Source organism: Chrysemys picta, chromosome 1 (assembly GCF_011386835.1).
Source record: "Chrysemys picta bellii isolate R12L10 chromosome 1, ASM1138683v2, whole genome shotgun sequence".
Classification (NCBI taxonomy): Eukaryota; Metazoa; Chordata; order Testudines; family Emydidae; genus Chrysemys; species Chrysemys picta.
The window spans coordinates 353,638,912-353,656,628 of NC_088791.1; the positions used below are offsets into that span (position 1 = coordinate 353,638,912).

Genomic DNA, 17,717 nt, shown 5'->3' on the forward strand with positions numbered 1-17,717 from the left:
GTACCGTATGTTCCCCTGACTTCCTGTATGTGCCAAGGGTCTAGGGTTATGGTCGCAGTACAAATACCTAGATGGAGAGACAATGTTAATATGCTACACTACATGCACTACTGGAAGCTGTTCTCAAGGGTGAAGCAGATTTTTCACTCTTCACACATAGAAAAATGACATTTTCACTATTTAGAGAAATAAATTATGAACAACTGACCATACTAATGACAATTCCATATTTTATGGTGTTCCGTACATCAAGAATTCCTACATATCTTGGTATGGGAAACCTTAATAGGCAGCAGTGGGAAACATGAGTGTGGATACTGGCTATTCATCATTGTTCCTGAATACAATGAAACCCAGGCTAGAGAGTCCATTCTGCAGGGAGTTCCCCATTCACCCTATTGTTCAAAATCTAACAGTGGAAAAGAAACAAAGCTTTGACAAAACATGTACCAGAGGGAAGAAATTAGAAAAAAAAAACCCAACTAGAAAGAAAACCCAACAAACAAAACCCCAAACGAACCCAACTAGAACCAAACTCAGGGAAAAGACCTGGCGTCATTGATAGGAGCTCCATGAAAACAGTTACTCATTCACAGCAATGGTGAAAACAAAGACAATGTCCGTATGCCTAAGCAATGGGATGAAGAATAACCTGCTCTGCACACGTGCTCAGTTGTGGACACTCAGTCTCTATGAAGGATATAGCAGATAGAAAGGGGATTTCTGAGACAGGCTATGAGAAAGGGGGAGGCTGCCATATGCAGACAGACTGAAAAGTCTGGGACTGTTTGTTTAGTTTAGAGAAGAGACAAAGAAGGGGGCATATGATAGAAGAGAGCAAAATGAAGATAGAACTGATTACATTCAAATGGACAAACACAGAACAGTTCCCAACCAGTAACATCTATAGACACTAAGTGTTTCAAAAGGGCTAATATTCCCAAAGGAGATGCAAAATAGCAATAAACTGATTGGGAGGAAAAAATTGAAGAGAAAAAATGAGAATGAAAATTGGGAGTTCTTGAAGAAGAGTTTATTAGATTGACAAAAGGCCACTATTCCACTATCAAGAAAGTAGAGAACTTTGGACAAAAACCCAGTTTACCGATAAAGTGAAGGCAGCAATTGGGGAGGGACGGGATGGGAAGCAATATATAACAAATGAGGAAAAGGGAAAATAGAGAGAGAAAATAATACAAATTGGAATTTATGAATATTGATAAAGGATGCTAAAAACATCTTGGAAAAATCCATGGTTTGCAGGTTTAAGGATCACAAAAAGGAGGTTATTAAAGTATATTAAGAAAAAAAGAAATCCTAGAAAAGGTTTAGGCCAACTCTTTGAGGGAGAAACAAAGTTTGTTAATGTTGCAGAAAAGGGAGACGTGGTCAAGAAATAGTTGAGTTCTGCATTTGGAAAGAAGCAGTATAAGGTACTCATAGCACATGAGGTGATGAAATAGTTTCCAGTCCATTAACAGTCAAACATGGCGATAAACAGCATCTACAATTGAATCGTAGACTTTCAAACACCAGAGTTACAATCTGACTGATCAAGTGCACATCTCACTCGGAACCAGAAGTAAACAGTGAGGCAGCTGGAGAGACAAAAGGGAAAAAAAATGGGTGGAGGGGGGAAATAGGGCAGTTCTGTGTTAAACATAAAGTATTCAGTAAAAAAGGGAAAGTTTAAAAAAAAAAGATTTTACAAAATTAAGAAAGAATGGAAAAGCTGGTCTAGGATTAGTTAAAAAAAAAAACGTCGTAGGATTATAATTAATGCTGGTCAACAACGTGGTTTATGGAAAACACGTCTTGTCAAATCAACCCAATTTCATCCTTAAATGAGAGTACACTTTTGACTGATCAAGGGAACCAAGCAGATTCAATAGAGCTTGATTTCTGTGAGGCATTTCTTTTAGTAGGGGAAAAAAATAAGATAAAAAAATGCACACTATACCATATCAGTAGAGCACATGTAAAGTGGACTAAAAACTGGCTAATTGATAGATCTCAGAAAGCAGTTCAGTATATTCATCAATGATCTCGAAGCAAATGCAGAATCACTGCAGAGAAAATTTACAGATGACCCAAAGATTGTCAGATTGGCAAGCGACAACGATGATTAAAGGGATAGAAGGCAAGCCATATGAGCAAGGGCCGAACCAACCATATGTCTTTTGTTTGGAAAAGAGGAGACTGAGGGGGAGATGGGAGCGATCTTCAGATACTTGAAAGGCTGCGCTAAGAAAGATGGAGGAAAGTTATTCTGCCTTGCCGCAGAGCACAGGACAACAGGCAGTGAGTTCAAACTCCAGCATAGCAGATTTAGATTATATCTGAGAAAAAACTCCCTAACTGTAAGAACAGGAGGACAATGGAACAGATGCCTTGAGAGGCTGTGGAAGCCAAAGGTGGCAGGACACCCAATTTTCTGGGCTGGTTTAGATACAACACATCCTACATCTGGGCAGGGGGTCAGTCTAGCTGACGCTTGCACTGCTTTCTAACCCCATAGCTCTATGATTCTATAATGTAAAATCCTAGAGTGGAACAGGTCTTAGTCACACATAAGTTATGAAGCTCGAATCAGGGGTAGCTGGGTAAAATTTAATGGCCTGTGTTATACAGGATGTCAGGCTGGATGATAAAATGGTTCCTTCTGACCTTAAATCATATGAATCTATCAACAAAGAAAGTAGATCAGGCATTTGTATTTACTCTGTTTCACAACCCACAAACAAGGGAACATTCAATTACATTGAAAATCTGACCATATAACACTGAGAAAAGAAAATTGTCAAAATGCTTCATATTTGGCCTGTTGTACTCCTTGCCACCGACATTATTGGAGCAAACAGCTTAGCTGAATAGGATTCACAAATGGATCGGCCATTGTAGGTGGTTCTGGGGGCACCCTTCGTTAAATCTGTCTTGCACCTTCAATTAGGAGACCTCATTTTCAGTTGTTTATATGTTTGCAAACTTTAACCATGTGAACTTAAATTTGCAATGCTGGGTGTCTGCTTCTGTCTGAATTGTGTTTTGAAAATTTCAGGCATAACAGTTCAGCCAACATCTCAAATGAAGCTAGGGGAGAAGATGTCTTGCCCATGTTGAAAAATTCTTATAGTTATTCCAGTGAGGAGACCTAGCACCTCCATGCTTTCCAGCAGATAAAATTAAGGTAACTCCTCCCTGACCCCCTGGCGTTAAGATCCAGAGCCCTGAAAAGCAAGAGGCGGAGGTGACAGTGTCTCTGTATTAACACACAGCTGGCTCCTGAGGTCTTTACTCAGTTCTTACTCCACGGTGAATTTTCCCTCAGTGGGGCCTGAGCAAAATACAGGGCATAGCCTCCGAATTTGGCCTTGTATTGTACATCTACTAACACTTTTCATTATTAAGGATCCACTGTGCCACTAAAATGCAGCCGCCTCAGGGCTTGAGGCTATTGGCAGGGGTGGGTGGGTGTTCACAGAAAGGAATGGGATTTTGGACAGTGATAAAGGAGCAAACTCACCCCTGTGGCAAGGACCCTGGGATGTTTAATGGCTGTGCAGAGCAAAAAGGAAAACAGACCTATTCTCTATCCCATTATGCCCATGTTACACCGGGTTTGTCGAGCAGGTGAGCTCCTCAGCAAGAGATGGGTACCTGGGAATCCTGAGACAGAAGTGTCTTTCCTAGGAATCCCCATCAGGTAGGCGTGTCCCACACCTCTCTCACCCCAGCATCTGCATCAACATCCCATGCCGAACCCAAACGCAGGGTGTGCAGCATTTATAATAGAGCTCTGTGGAATCCCAGTGGGGTTCCTTCAGCCTCTATGGGCGAAGCGGCATCTGGATGTAAACAGGTTGGAGACCGGAGACACTCTAGCCAGTGTCTCTCTTTCCATGTCTGCACTTCTGTGCTCTCTATCCAGCTTTAGGAGTAAACAGTAATTAAGGGACCTTCCCAAAGGGAGATGAAAACTGTGGGGCTCTCCGCGGAGTCAGAGAGGAATTGGCTGCTCCGTGCATTTGTGTATATTTAAAAATTATAGTTGATTAGGAAGAAAACTGGGGATAACAACTTGGCCTCCGTAGAGTCTGATACCCTGTAAATGCCCACGATGTGTAGGTAGATAGTAGACAGACAGCTCTGCAGACAGATGACTGAGGGGAGACATGAGCACTTTCTGCAGGCACACGGGGCTTTCGCTAAGACATCAAAGATCAGTAATTCTCATCAAGAACTATCATCATACAGTGCTGCACCTTTCATTGGCGGATCCTGAAAACACCTAGCTAGGTAAAGTCCCTATGAACATATCCCCATTATACAGATAGGTAAACTCAGGCAAAGGGAGACGTGACTTGGCGAAGGTCCCACAGAGAATGACAGAGAGAACTCATGAGTTCTGACTCACCTACTGTAACAACAACCTTTCCTTCATTAAATGAGCGCATGACAACTGGGAAATGGACTCATTGTCTAGGAGGACTTGTTCGTTGGGTGGGTGTGATGGAATTCTGTGGGTGTAACCTGTAACTGGGATACCGCTGAGCCCTCTGGCTTACTAATCTGGGCTCCCTCTCACACTGTGAGGTTATGGGAAACCGCTATCCTCTCCAGGTCTTGCACTTACACAATCATACCCAGACAGGGACACACCCAGCTGCAGTTTCATGAAAGCTTTCACTAGCCACCCATGAACCAACAAGAGAAAGGTCCAGCCAGTTCCCTCCAGTTCCCCAGGCTCTGACCCCAGAACTGTACTGTCTTGCCCTTCTCAAAAGTCTGACCAGTGTAAGTTTATTACCCAGTCTGCCCCTCTCTCAATGTAGAGAGGACAATGCACCAACTCCATTTCCTGAGGAGATTTCCCTTTTGCATTTCAAACAACACTCTGTTTTAGGAATAGATTTTAAGTGACTATAAGTAAGAGCGTACTGATCAAGGTTCATTACCTCAGAAATAAACAATATTACAATGTATGTTCTATACATTAGACTGAATTTTAATCAATCCGTGTCTCACCCTGATGGTACAAACATCCCACCAGTCTTCCATACCCCTTCAGCCTGGGACCACAGCCACAGTTCAGTCCTTGTTCCTAAGCTGCTTCACATGTTGAGTTGTGGAGGGAGTGAGACCATGTGGAGGGAACTTCATTTTTAAAGGAAAAGCCCCCAGCACAATTAGTGGGAAAGTACAGCATAAAATGGAGTCCAGTGTCACATGCCCTTGCCTGCTTCGATGAGTCATAGCTGGGGCCATTACTGATATCCTGGCTAGAGTGTTCACAGGAAAGTCGGTCAGGTGCAGATAAACTTCTTCTAAGGGTTATTGTGATTCTTAATGGGCCATTACCCTGAATGGTACATCCACAATGTGCTGGCTAGACTGGACGTAAACTGCATTGTGAATGTTACCCAAGAGCAAACACACTTCAAATACTGGTACTACGTCAATATTCATAACTTTAGGTACAAAAATGATACATGCACACAAATAGGGTAATCCTATTCAGCAAATCATAACTTTTCCATTGAAACCTTACATGACATACCTTAGATAAAACACATCATAATCATATCACCTTGGTAAATATGAGGGTACCAGGGTGCAGCTCTGGTGCACAGAATGTCACACCTCCTCCCATAGTGTTAGACACTGATTACTGCGGTGGCAGTGTGCCAAAGCCCCCTTTAGCTTTTGACCATACAACTCCCAAGTTTTGCAAACATTGTAGTCAAGTATCAGAGGGGTAGCCGTGTTAGTCTGAATCTGTAAAAAGCAACAGAGGGTCCTGTGGCACCTTTAGACTAACAGAAGTATTGGGAGCATAAGCTTTGTGGGTAAGAATCTCACTTCTTCGGATGCAAGTAATGGAAATCTCCAGAGGCAGGTATAAATCAGTATGGAGATAACGAGGTTAGTTCAATCAGGGAGGGTGAGGTGCTCTGCTAGCAGTTGAGGTGTGAACACCAAAGGAGGAGAAACTGCTTCTGTAGTTGGATAGCCATTCACAGTCTTTGTTTAATCCTGATCTGATGGTGTCAAATTTTCAAATGAACTGGAGCTCAGCAGTTTCTCTTTGGAGTCTGGTCCTGAAGTTTTTTTGCTGTAAGATGGCAACCTTTACATCTGCTATTGTGTGGCCAGGGAGGTTGAAGTGTTCTCCTACAGGTTTTTGTATTTCCATTCCTGATATCTGACTTGTGTCCATTTATCCTCTTGCGTAGTGACTGTCCAGTTTGGCCAATGTACATAGCAGAGGGGCATGGCTGGCACATGATGGCATATATAACATTGGTGGACATACAGATGAATGAGCCGGTGATGTTGTAGCTGATATGGTTAGGTTCTGTGATGGTGTTGCTGGTGTAGATATGTGGGCAGAGTTGGCATCGAGGTTTGTTGCAGAGGTTGGTTCCTGAGTTAGAGTTGTTATGGTGCGGTGCGTTTTTGCTGCTGAGAATATGCTTAAGGTTGGTGAGTTGTCTGTGGGGGAGGACTGGCCTGCCTCCCAAGGTCTGTGAAAGTGAGGAATCATTGTCCAGGATGGGTTGTAGATCACTGATGATGCGTTGGAGAGGTTTAAGCTGAGGACTGTAGGTGATGGCCAGTGGAGTTCCGTTGGTTTCTTTTTTGGGCCTGTCTTGTAGCAGGAGGCTTCTGGGTACATGTCTGGCTCTGTTGATTTGTTTCTCTATTCCTTGTGTGGGTATCGTAGTTTTGAGAATGCTTGGTGAAGATCTTGTAGGTGTTGGTCTCTGTCTGAGGGGTTGGAGCAGATGCGGTTGTACCTCAGCGTTTGGCTGTAGACGATGGATCATGTGGCGTGTCCGGGGTGGAAGCTGGAGGCATGAAGGTAGGCATAGCAGTGACAATATATACCTCCAGACCAGTGGCACCGCCATGGGCACCCGCATGGCCCCACAATATGCCAACATTTTTATGGCTGACCTGGAACCACGCTTCCTCAGCTCTCGTCCACTCACGCCCCTTATGGAATACAAGCTGTCAGGAACAGTATCCCTGATGATGACACAACACAGCTTGTTGCTGAGCTGTGTGACTTTATCCTCACGCACAATTATTTCAAATTTGGTGACAATATACGCCTCCAAACCAGTGGCACCGCCATGGGCATCCGCATGGACCCACAATATGACAACATTTGTATGGCTGACCTGGAACAACGCTTCCTCAGCTCTTGTCCGCTCACGCCCCTTCTCTACCTACGCTACATTGATGACATCTTCATCATCTGGACCCATAGGAAGGAGACCCTGGAAGAACTCCGCCATGATTTCAACAGCTTCCACCCCACCATCAACCTCAGCCTGGACCAATCTACATGGGAGGTCCACTTCCTAGACACCACAGTACAAATAAGGCCTCATCTGGAGTAATGTGTCCAATTTTGGGCCCACACTACAAGAAGGATGTGGAAAAATTGGCGAGAGTCCAGCAGAGGGCAACAAAAATGATTAGGGGGCTGCAGCACATTACTTATGAGGGCATGCTGAGGGAACTGGGATTATTTAGTCTGCATAAGAGAAGAATGAGGGGGGATTTGATAGCAGCCTTCAACTACCTGAAAGGGGATTCCACAGAGGATGGATCTAGACTGTTTTCAGTGGTTCCAGATGACAGAATAAGTAACAATGGTCCCTAGTCACAGTGGGAGAGATCTAGGTTGGATATTAGGAAACACTATTTCATTAGGAGCGTGGTGAATCAGTGGAATGGGTTAGCCAGGGAGGTGGTGGAATCTCCTTCTTGGAAGTTTTTAGGGTCAGGCTTGACAAAGCCCTGGCTGGGATGATTTAGTTGAGGTTAGTCCTGCTTTGAGCAGGGGGTTGGACTAGATGACCTCCTGAGGTCTCTTCCAACCCTAATATTCTATGATTGTGTGGTCCTATGATCTGTATATTATGAACTGCGATATCCAGTGGGGTGAGAAAAACTGCTTAATCTAGATGTTGCCCAGTCTAATAGGGTTGAGAATTTAGACAGTGTGCTTATATTTTATTTTATTTTGGTAACCAATCTGACTTTTTGCCTATCACTTAATATTACTTAAAATCTATCTTTTGTAGTCAATACATTTGTTTTACTGTTTATCTTTACCATTGAGTTTGTATGAAGTGTGTGGCAAAACTGTCCACTTTCCATTGATGAAGTGGTGAACCAATTAATACATTTGCACTGCTCATCTTGAGCAGTACAAGACAGTATATTCCTGAGGTACAGTGCTGGGAGGTGGGGGGATCTGGCTGGTCCCTTTCCCTGTGTGATTCATGAGTGGCTCTGGAAGCATTTATTCAATCTAGCTGGGTGTGGAGCTCCACATGCAGTTGTGCTGAGTGATAACACCTGGGGGGCAGGGGTTCCTGCTGGTCAATAGCAAAGCATTGTGAGAGACCGGGGGCACAGCCTGACCAACCTGATTGCCTTCTATAATGAGATAACTGGCTCTGTGGATTTGGGGAAAGTGGTGGATGAGATATATCTTTCAGAGGGGAAGCCGTGTTAGTCTGTATCAGCAAAAACAACGAGGAGTCCTTGTTACACCTTAGAGATTAACAAATTTATTTGGACATAAGCTTTCATGGGCTAGAACCCACTTCATCAGATGCATGGAGTGGAAAACACAGTAGCAGGTATATTTATACAAAGCATATAAAAGAATGGGAGTTGCCTTAGCAGGTGGGGGGTCAGTCTAATGAGACAATTTAATTATCAGTAGAATACCAAGGGAGGAAAAATCACTTTCGTAGTGGTAATGAGAGTGGCCCATTTCAAACAGTTGACAAGAAGATGTGGGTAACCGTAGGGGGAAATTAGTAAGGTAAAATTAGGTTTTGTAATGACCCATCTGTGATGGGTTGGATCACAGAAACCCCCTTGGAAACTGCCAACTGATGTGCCAAGACTACTTCTGCCCCTGCTTTCCCTGCCTTCCCAGCTAGGGACTTCAGTGCCCTGCCTGGTTTGAGCCAGACCCACTAGCCTGCTGCGAGCCCAGACCCAGGTCTGAACAACATCTCTTAACAGCTTCAGGCTTAATTGAAAGCAGGTTAAGAAGTGTTCCTGTCTTTAACACTCAGACGCTCAACTCCCAATGGGGTCCAAACCCCAAATAAATCCGTTTTATTCATAAATTGTTTGCCCTCTATAACACTGTTAGAGAGATATGCACTGCTATTTGCCTGCCCCCCCCCCCCCCCCGGTATTAATACATACTCTGGGTTAATTAATAAGTAAAAAGTGATTTTATTAAATACAGAAAGTAGGATTTAAGTGGTTCCAATTAGTAACAGGCAGAACAAAGTGAATTACCAAGCAACTTAAAATAAAACACGCAAGTCTATGCCTAATACAGTAAGAAAACTAAATACAGATAAAATCTCACCCTCAGAGATGTTTCAGTAAGCTTCTATCACAGACTGGATGCCTTCCTAGTCTGGGAACTATCCTTTCCCCTGGTACCGTCCTTGTTACAGCTCAGACGGTAGCTAGGGGATTTCTCATGACTGCAGCCCCCTTTGTTCTGTTCCACTCACTTATATATCTTTTGCATAAGGAAGGGATCCTTTGTCGCTCTCTGGGTTCCCATCCCTCCTTCTCAATGGAAAAGCACCAGGTTAAAGATGGATTCCAGTGTAGATGACATGATCACATGTCACTGTAAGACTTCATTGCCCACTTGCCAGCACACATGTATACCGGAAGACTTACAAGTAACAGAGCCATCTACAATCAATTGTCCTGGTTAATGGGAGACATTAAGATTCCAAATCACCATTAATGGCCCACACTTTGCATAACTACAATAAGACCTCTGAGTTATCTTTCATATTTCTAGTTTCAGATACAAGAATGATACATTTATACAAATAGGATGAACACACTCAGTAGATTATAAGCTTTGTAATGATACCTTACAAGAGACCTTTTGCATGAAGCATATTTTAGTTACATTATATTCACACTCATCAGCATACTTTCATAAAATCACATAGATTGAAACGTCATACAATCCATTGACAGTCTTTACTCAGGCCTAATTTGATGGTGTCCAGTTAGCAAATTAATTTCAGTTCTGCAGTTTCACTTTGGAGTCTGTTTTTGACATTTTTTTGTTGAAGAATTGCCACTTTTAAGTCCGTTATTGAATGACCAGGGAGGCTGAAGTGTTTTCCTACTGCTTTTTGAATGTTGTAATTCCTGATGTCAGATTTGTGTCCATTTATTCTTTTGCATAGAGATTGTCCGGTTTGCAAATGTACATGGCAGAGGGGCATTGCTGGCTCATGATGGCATATATCACGTTGGTAGATGTGCAGGTGAACAACCCCTCATGTGTGGCTGATGTGGTTAGGTCCTATGATGGTGTCCCTTGAATAGTTATGCAGACAGAGTTGGCACCGGGGTTTGTTGCAGGGTTTGGTTCCTGGATTAGTGTTTTTGTTGTGTGGTGTGTAGTTGCTGGAGAATATTTGTTTCATGTTGGGGGGCTCTCTGTAAGCGAGGACTGGCCTGTCTCCTAAGGTCTGTGAGAATAAGGGATCGTCCTTCAGGATAGGTTGTAGATCCTTGATGATGCTCTGGAGAGGTTTATTTGGGGGCTGTAGGTGACGGCTAGTAGCTTCAGATATCTTGACTTTAGCAAAGCTTTTGATACGGTCTCCCACAGTATTCTACCCAGCAAGTTAAAAAAGTATGGATTGGATGAATGGACTACAAGGTGGATATAAAGCTGGCTAGATCGCTGGGCTCAATGGGTTGTGATCAACGGATCAATGTCTAGTTGGCAGCTGGTATCAAGCGGAGTGCCTCAGTTGTCTGTCCTGGGGCTGGTTTTGTTTAACATCTTCATTAATGATCTGGATCATGGGATGGATTGCACCCTCAGCAAGTTTGCAGATAGCACTAAGCTTGGGGGAGAGGTAGATACGGTGGAGGAGTAGGGTCCAGAGTGACCTAGACAAATTAGAGGGTTGGTCCAAAAGAAATCTGATGAGGTTCAGCAAGGACAAGTGCAGAGTCGTGCACTTAGGATGGAAGAATCCCATGAATGCTACAGGCTGGGGACAGACTGGCTAAGCAGCAGTTCTGCAGAAAAGGACCTGGGGATTACCGTGGATGAGAAGCTGGATATGAGTCAGCAGTGTGCCCTTGTTTCCAAGAAGGCTAATGGCATATTGGGCTGCTTTAGTAGGAGCATTGCTAGCAGATCGAGGGAAGTGATTATTCCCCTCTGTTCGGCACTAGTAAGGGCACATCTGGAGTAAGGGGTCCAATTTTGGGCCTCCCACTACAGAATAGATGTGGACAAATTGGAGAGAGTCCAGCGGAGAGCAACAGAAATGATTAGGGGGCTAGGGCACATGATTTATGAGGAGAGGCTGGTTTGATAGCAGCCTTCAACTACCTGAAAGCGGGTTCCAAAGACGATGGAGCTCGTCTGTTCTCAGTGGTGACAGATGACAGGACAAGGCGCAATGGTCTCAAGTTGCAGTGGGGGAGGTCTAGGTTAGATATTAGGATAAATATTTCACTAGGAGGGAGGTGAAGCCCTGGAATGGGATACCTGGGGAGGTGGTAAAATCTCTATCCTTAAAGGTTTTTAAGGCCCGGTTTGACAAAAACCTGGCTGGGATGATTTAGTTGGGGTTAGTCCTGCTTTGAGCACGTGATTGGATTAGATGACCTCCTGAGGTCCCTTCCAACCCTAATCTTCGAAACAAAGGGTAGGAATTAATGGTCCCTTTTCACAATAGAGTAAGGTAAACAGTGGGGTCCCCCATGGATCTGTACTGGGACCAGTGCTGTTCAACACATTCCTTAGTGATCCGGAAAAAGGAGTGAACTGTGAAGTGGCAAAGTTTGCAAGGATACAAAATTATTCAAGATAGTTAAATCCAAAGTCGACTGAGAAAAGTTACAAAGGGATCTCACAAAACTGGATGACTGGGCAATGAAATGGACAATGAAATTCAGTATTGATAAGTGCAAAATGATGCACACTGGAAAAAATCATCCTAACTACACATATATAAGGATGGGGTTTAAATTAGCTGATACCACCCAATAAAGAGATTGTGGAGTCGTCATGGGTAGTTCTTTGAAAACTTCTGCTCCATGCACAGCAGTGGTCAAAAGGGCTAATAGATTGTTAAGAATCAATTGGAAATGGATAGAAAATGTTATACTGCCACTATATAAATCCACGGTATGCCCACACCTTCAATAGTGTGTCCACTTCTGGTAGCCCCACCTCAAAAAGGACATAGTATAATTTGGAAAGGGTCAGAGAAGGGTAACAAACATGATTAAGGGTATAGAATGGCTTCCATCTCAGGAGAGACTAAAAAGACTTGGATTGTTCAGCTTAGAAAAGAGACAACTAAGGGAGAATATGACAGAGGTCTATAAAATCATGACTGTTGTGGAGAAAGTGAATAGAGAAATGTTATTTACTTATGCACACAATGCAAAAGCCAAGGGTTACCTGACGAAATAAATAGGCAGTAAATTTAATAAATACAAGAGAAAGTATTTTTTTCATGGAGCACAGAGTTAACCTGTGGAACTCATTGCCAGGGGATGTTGTGATGGCCAAAGGATTAAAAAAAGAATTAGATAAGTTAATGGAGGATAGGTCCATCAATGGCTATAAGCTGAGATGATTGGGGTGCAAGCCCATGCTGCTGGTGTCCCAAAACCTCTGACCGCCAGAATCCAGGATGGGACGAGAGGGGATGGATCACTTGATGATTGTCCTGTTCTGTTCACCCCCGTGAATCACCTGGCACTGGCCACTATCGGAAAACAGGGCACTGGGCTAGGTGGACCTTTGGCCTGACCCAGTACATACCGTTCTTATGTTCTTATGAGACATTTCTTCTCAACAGCTGCAGGAATGGAAGGTGAGTATAAAGGGAAAAAAGATTCCCACTGCATTTCTGCTTGATGTTGTGTGAGGTTAGCAGAAGGTCAAACAAGCCTCCGAGCCCCAGAAGGAGTCATCATGTTATCCTCAGCGTCAAAACATTCCTTTAGCACAGAGTAAGACACAGCTAATCGCACACACACGATTCTATTCTCCCTCTCTCTCCCACAGTCGGGAGGAGTGAAGAGTATGTGTAAATGAGCCCCTCGCCCAATGCACCAGGCCACAGCACCCCCGATCTCTCTCCCACCCTGCCACCCCTACAAAGCCACGAGTGTAGGGAAGAGTGCGAGATCAGCCTGGGGAAGCCGGGCTCATCCATGCAAAATGTGTCATAAGGCAGCAAAACACAAGGTCCATGGGACGCAGGCCTTTGCTACGGAATGGGGGACTGAGGCCGGCAAAGCAGAGACCCTGAGAAGGATTTAGGAGTTTGAGAAGGAAAGAAAGTAACCCAAGGTGGCACAGCAGGTTGGTGGCAGAACCAAGACTAGAGACCGTGTCTCTCAACGTGCAGCCCAGTGCACTTCCCACTGGCATGTGGCATGGCCCCCTTGGCTGCTGCTTTCTGTTGCCATTAAGAGTCCAGCTCAGATGCAGCTTGTCAGACAGGAGATACGCACACGGTGCTCTCTCTCATGCTGATGTTTACCTTTGTTCTTTCTTGTTTTGCTATTTCCCTTCAACTTAGAACAAGACTCACTCAGTCTGGCTGCCTTCTGTGGCAGTGCGCAGTGCTGTTGTAGCCATGTCAATCCCAGGATACTAGAGAGACAAAGTGGGGGAGTAAATAGCTTTCATTGGACCCAAATTCTGTTGGCGAGAAAGACCAGTTTTTGAGCTTACACAGTGTAAGTACATAGTAAAAACACCCCTAGAGTTCCAATGAAAACCTGGCTTTAATTTCCAACTCCCAAAGCATTTTCTGTTGCCTCCTTTAGCTCAGCAGGGAGCTTCTGCTGCAGCATCGATAAAACACATTGATCACCCGTTTCAGGATCTCTTTTGTTGTCACCCCATAAACGATGGGATTTAACATGGGGGGAATGAGCACATAGAGGTTGGCCAGTAGGTTGAAAATATAACCTGGGATGATGTGCCCAAACTGGTGTGATAAAGAGGAGAAAACAGACGGCACATAGAACATCAGTATGACACAGACATGGGAGCCGCAGGTGCGGAGAGCCTTGAGTCGGGCTTCCTTGGAGGGGAGCAGGAAGACGGCCCTGAGGATAAAACCATATGATACAGCAATGAGCACAATATCTAAACAAATTACTAAAATAGCCACAGCTACACCATACCAGACGTGGACTGTGATGTCATTGCAGGCCAGCCGGGCTAGGATCATATGCTCACAATAGGCGTGAGGCAGGAGGTTGGTTCTGCAGAACTTCAGCTGCTTCACGAGAAAGATGAGAGGAAAAATGATACAGAAACTTCTTGTGACAACTGCCAGCCCCATCTTCACAATCACAGACTTGGTTAGCACAGCAGTATATCTCAGGGGGTCGCAGATGGCAACGTACCGATCAAACGCCATGGCCAGCAGGATGGCCGACTCGGCAATAAAACTGACATGGATGAAAAACATCTGGGTCAGGCAGGCAGCAAAAGAAATTTGTCCCGCTCTAAACCAGAATACAGCCAGCATCTTGGGCACTGTAGTGGTAGATAACAGCAGATCAGCAATGGCCAGCATGGACACTAATAGATACATGGGCTCATGGAGGCTTCGTTCTGTTAGTATGATGAATAGTAGGAGAGAGTTCCCAAAAAGTGATGCAACGTAAATCAGACAGAAGGGGATGGCAAGCCAGAAATGAGACTCCTCCGTACCCGGGATGCCGATCAGGATGTAACTAACAGGGTCAAAAACAGTGTGATTGTCAGCTGGCATCATGTACTGTCACTTGGATCTTCTGTTCATTTTCCTGTAACTCACAGCAAAAGAGAAAATCAGTGAGAACTTTAGTGTCAGCTAGGACTGGAATGCATTTGTTGAGAGAATCATAGATACCATCAAAAACTTCATTGTGTGACAACTGCCTGTAGTGTGTGACCGTAAATCCAGAAACACTCTCATACTGCGGAACTGTAGTAGGAAGACACCCTGAGACATAAGCCCTTGTATTAGAGGCCTAGCATGAGGCCTGAGGCCTGGGCTAAAGTAACGGTCAAAGTCTTGTTGATATAAAGCAAAATTAGTCTGGTAGTTAGAGGCAGGCCCTGCTCACAGAATCTGGCAAACACAGGACTGATATTTCAAAACCACACATTTCTACGAGGTGCTGGGCACAGAGCACTCACGCAAACACAATTTCAGAAGGGTTGTATCAGAACACCTCGATATCAGCACATTCCCTAAAGGTAACAGGAACATGGTTACCCATCCTAAAGATATGGTCAGGTTGACAGTGTGATGGATAGAGGTGTACGAGGTGATGGGTGGTAACCGGCTACGTCAGAGGGTGTCAATTAACTGCGTTAGAGGGTCAGTATGTAACTTGTTTGTATTGATGTATAAAATGGAGCCTGAAAGTGAGTTTCTCTGTCTAGCCTAGGGAGGAACGGAAAGTGCCACTGTTCACTGGGCTGGTTCATTATTACTGGCATACATGTATTAGTGTTCGTCTATAGTCTTCAGGATACTAGTACCCTCCTTCATCGACAATAAACCTGGCTGGATGCCTTCATACCTTAACGGATCTTGTGGTCATTGTGTGGTTCACTCGAGGTCTGCTATGCCAACTGTCTGTTCAGAGCTGGGACAGGACACAGAGAGAACACACACACACACAGCCGAACATTTTACCACACTGGTGACCCACAATAAGTTACGTACTGCCCCTCTGACATAATATCTCCATTCCAGAAGAGGGAAGATGGTTTGGATGGTTCTGGCCCCAGGTGAAGCAGGGCGTGCCGTCCTGGTGTTGCTGTCCACAGCGGAATGTCTCCTCCGCACGTTTGCTACAGTCGCTCTCAGGGCTCAAGCAGTGACTGTGAAAGTGAGTTAAAGCAGCTACACGACTGGTTCTTCTGGCCCTTACACTGGTTTCACACTCACTACTGCGCAGTCACTCCCAGTTAGTAATGATGTGAGAAGAGAACCTCTTTCAGTCACAATCCCCCCGCTGGATCCTACTGGCTCTGATGCCTTGACCCAACCAACACTCAAGCACACGAGTAAATTCATTCACAAGTAACTCCCACTGATTTCATGAAAATGCTCACCTGAGTAAAGTTGCAAGTGTTTTCAGGATTTGGTCCTAAATATGTGGGACAATCTCAATTAAGCTCTGGTCTACACTACAGACCTATATCGGGATAACTACGTTGCTCTGGGTTGTGAAAAATACACACCCGTGAGCGACATAGATACACCGACCTGACGTCCTGTGTAGACAAAGCTACCGCCTCTTGGGGAGGAGGATTAACTACTCTGCCTGGGGAGCTCTCTGCCATCAGTGCAGAGCGTCTCCAGTAACGCACCACAGCGGTGCAGCTGCGCTGACGCAGTATTTTAAGCCTAGCCGAGCTGGTAGCTCTGCTCCAGAGAACTACAGCTGCAGTAGGTGGAGGGGGACCAAACATCCCATTTTTAAAGGGGCAGTCCTGTATTTAAGCCCTCGTGCAGGTGTCCCAACTTTTTCTTCAAACAGGCAACTTGTCCGATATTTTTAATCTCCCCGCATCCGTACTAGCAGGTGTTGATGCTGGTCAGATCCCTCCTTCCCAGATGCCCACCTACCAATGGTGAGTGGGGGTGTCTAGGCCCAACGATGGGGGTGGGTGTGGAAGGATGGTGGCAGGGCAAAGATGCAGCATACGGGGCCAGCTGTTCCCCCTGCTGCTCCCTCAGCTGAGCCCACCCTATGTGCCGGCTCTTGGTCATCAGGGCCCCTCCCCCCGTCCCGTGTGCCACCATCACTGGCTGCGCACTGTGACCTGCAGTGGCCGGTGAGTGTGGGCAGGCACCAGGCCGTGGTTACGTGTCGCCTCTGCTGCCCACCCATCAGCCCTTTACATGCTTCTCCTCTCGCTGTCCTCTCCCTGCTCTGCCCCTTTGCCCTCCCCAACCAGCCCCACTGCTCCTCCATGTCCCCCCCAGCAGGGCACGTCCCGCTCCCACCGCTGTGCGGAGAACCAGCCCCTCGTCAGAGCACTCAGCTCACCAGCAGCCTGGCTGCCAGGCTCCTTCCTTCCCCCGCTGCCTCTGGCTGGGCCGGCGCCCCGGGAAAGCCCCAGACCCTCCGGCCCGGGGCGCTGGCCAGGAGGTGCTGAGACCTGCATGTGCCAAAGCCCCGCACAGCGCTGGCCTGGGGAAGCTTCTCTGCCCCTCAGCTAAGCTCTGGAGTGGCGGGGGCAGGGGAAGCGATTTCCAGACTGTTCATGCCCCCAACCTGCAGGTTTCACAGCAGCTCCCAGGGCAGGGGCTTAGCACCATCTTCACCCCCCAGCCTGGATCCTTCCCCTGGGGGTGCTGGGCTGCTCTGTCCCCCAGACACCCTCCCCTGCTGAGCCACCTCTCTGGCCAGCTTCGCTGAAGCCCCTGCAGTCAGCTTCCCTGGGTCCTGGCGCACAATGCAGCCTTAGGGCTTAACCCCTTCCTGCCCACACTGTAGCCTGGGGACAGGAGACTGCTGGGTTACGTCGGGTGGTCAGCAGCAGCCCGGAGGTTTAGATGCCTTTTGATACTGTGCGGGCAGGAAGGGACAAGCTGCTTCCAGCAAAGGGAACGCCGGGGGGCGGGGGGTTG

General features: G+C 45.8%; 1 protein-coding gene across 1 annotated transcript; it reads right to left on the minus strand.

The window, feature by feature from the left end:
- Window positions 1-13,834: 13,834 nt before the first annotated feature.
- LOC101940723 (olfactory receptor 52B2-like) lies at window positions 13,835-14,858 on the minus strand. The gene has a single exon (XM_065549953.1). The coding sequence runs from the start codon at window positions 14,856-14,858 to the stop codon at window positions 13,893-13,895; it is 966 nt and encodes a 321-aa protein (XP_065406025.1). The 3' UTR covers window positions 13,835-13,892.
- Between the last annotated feature and the right edge of the window lie 2,859 nt (window positions 14,859-17,717).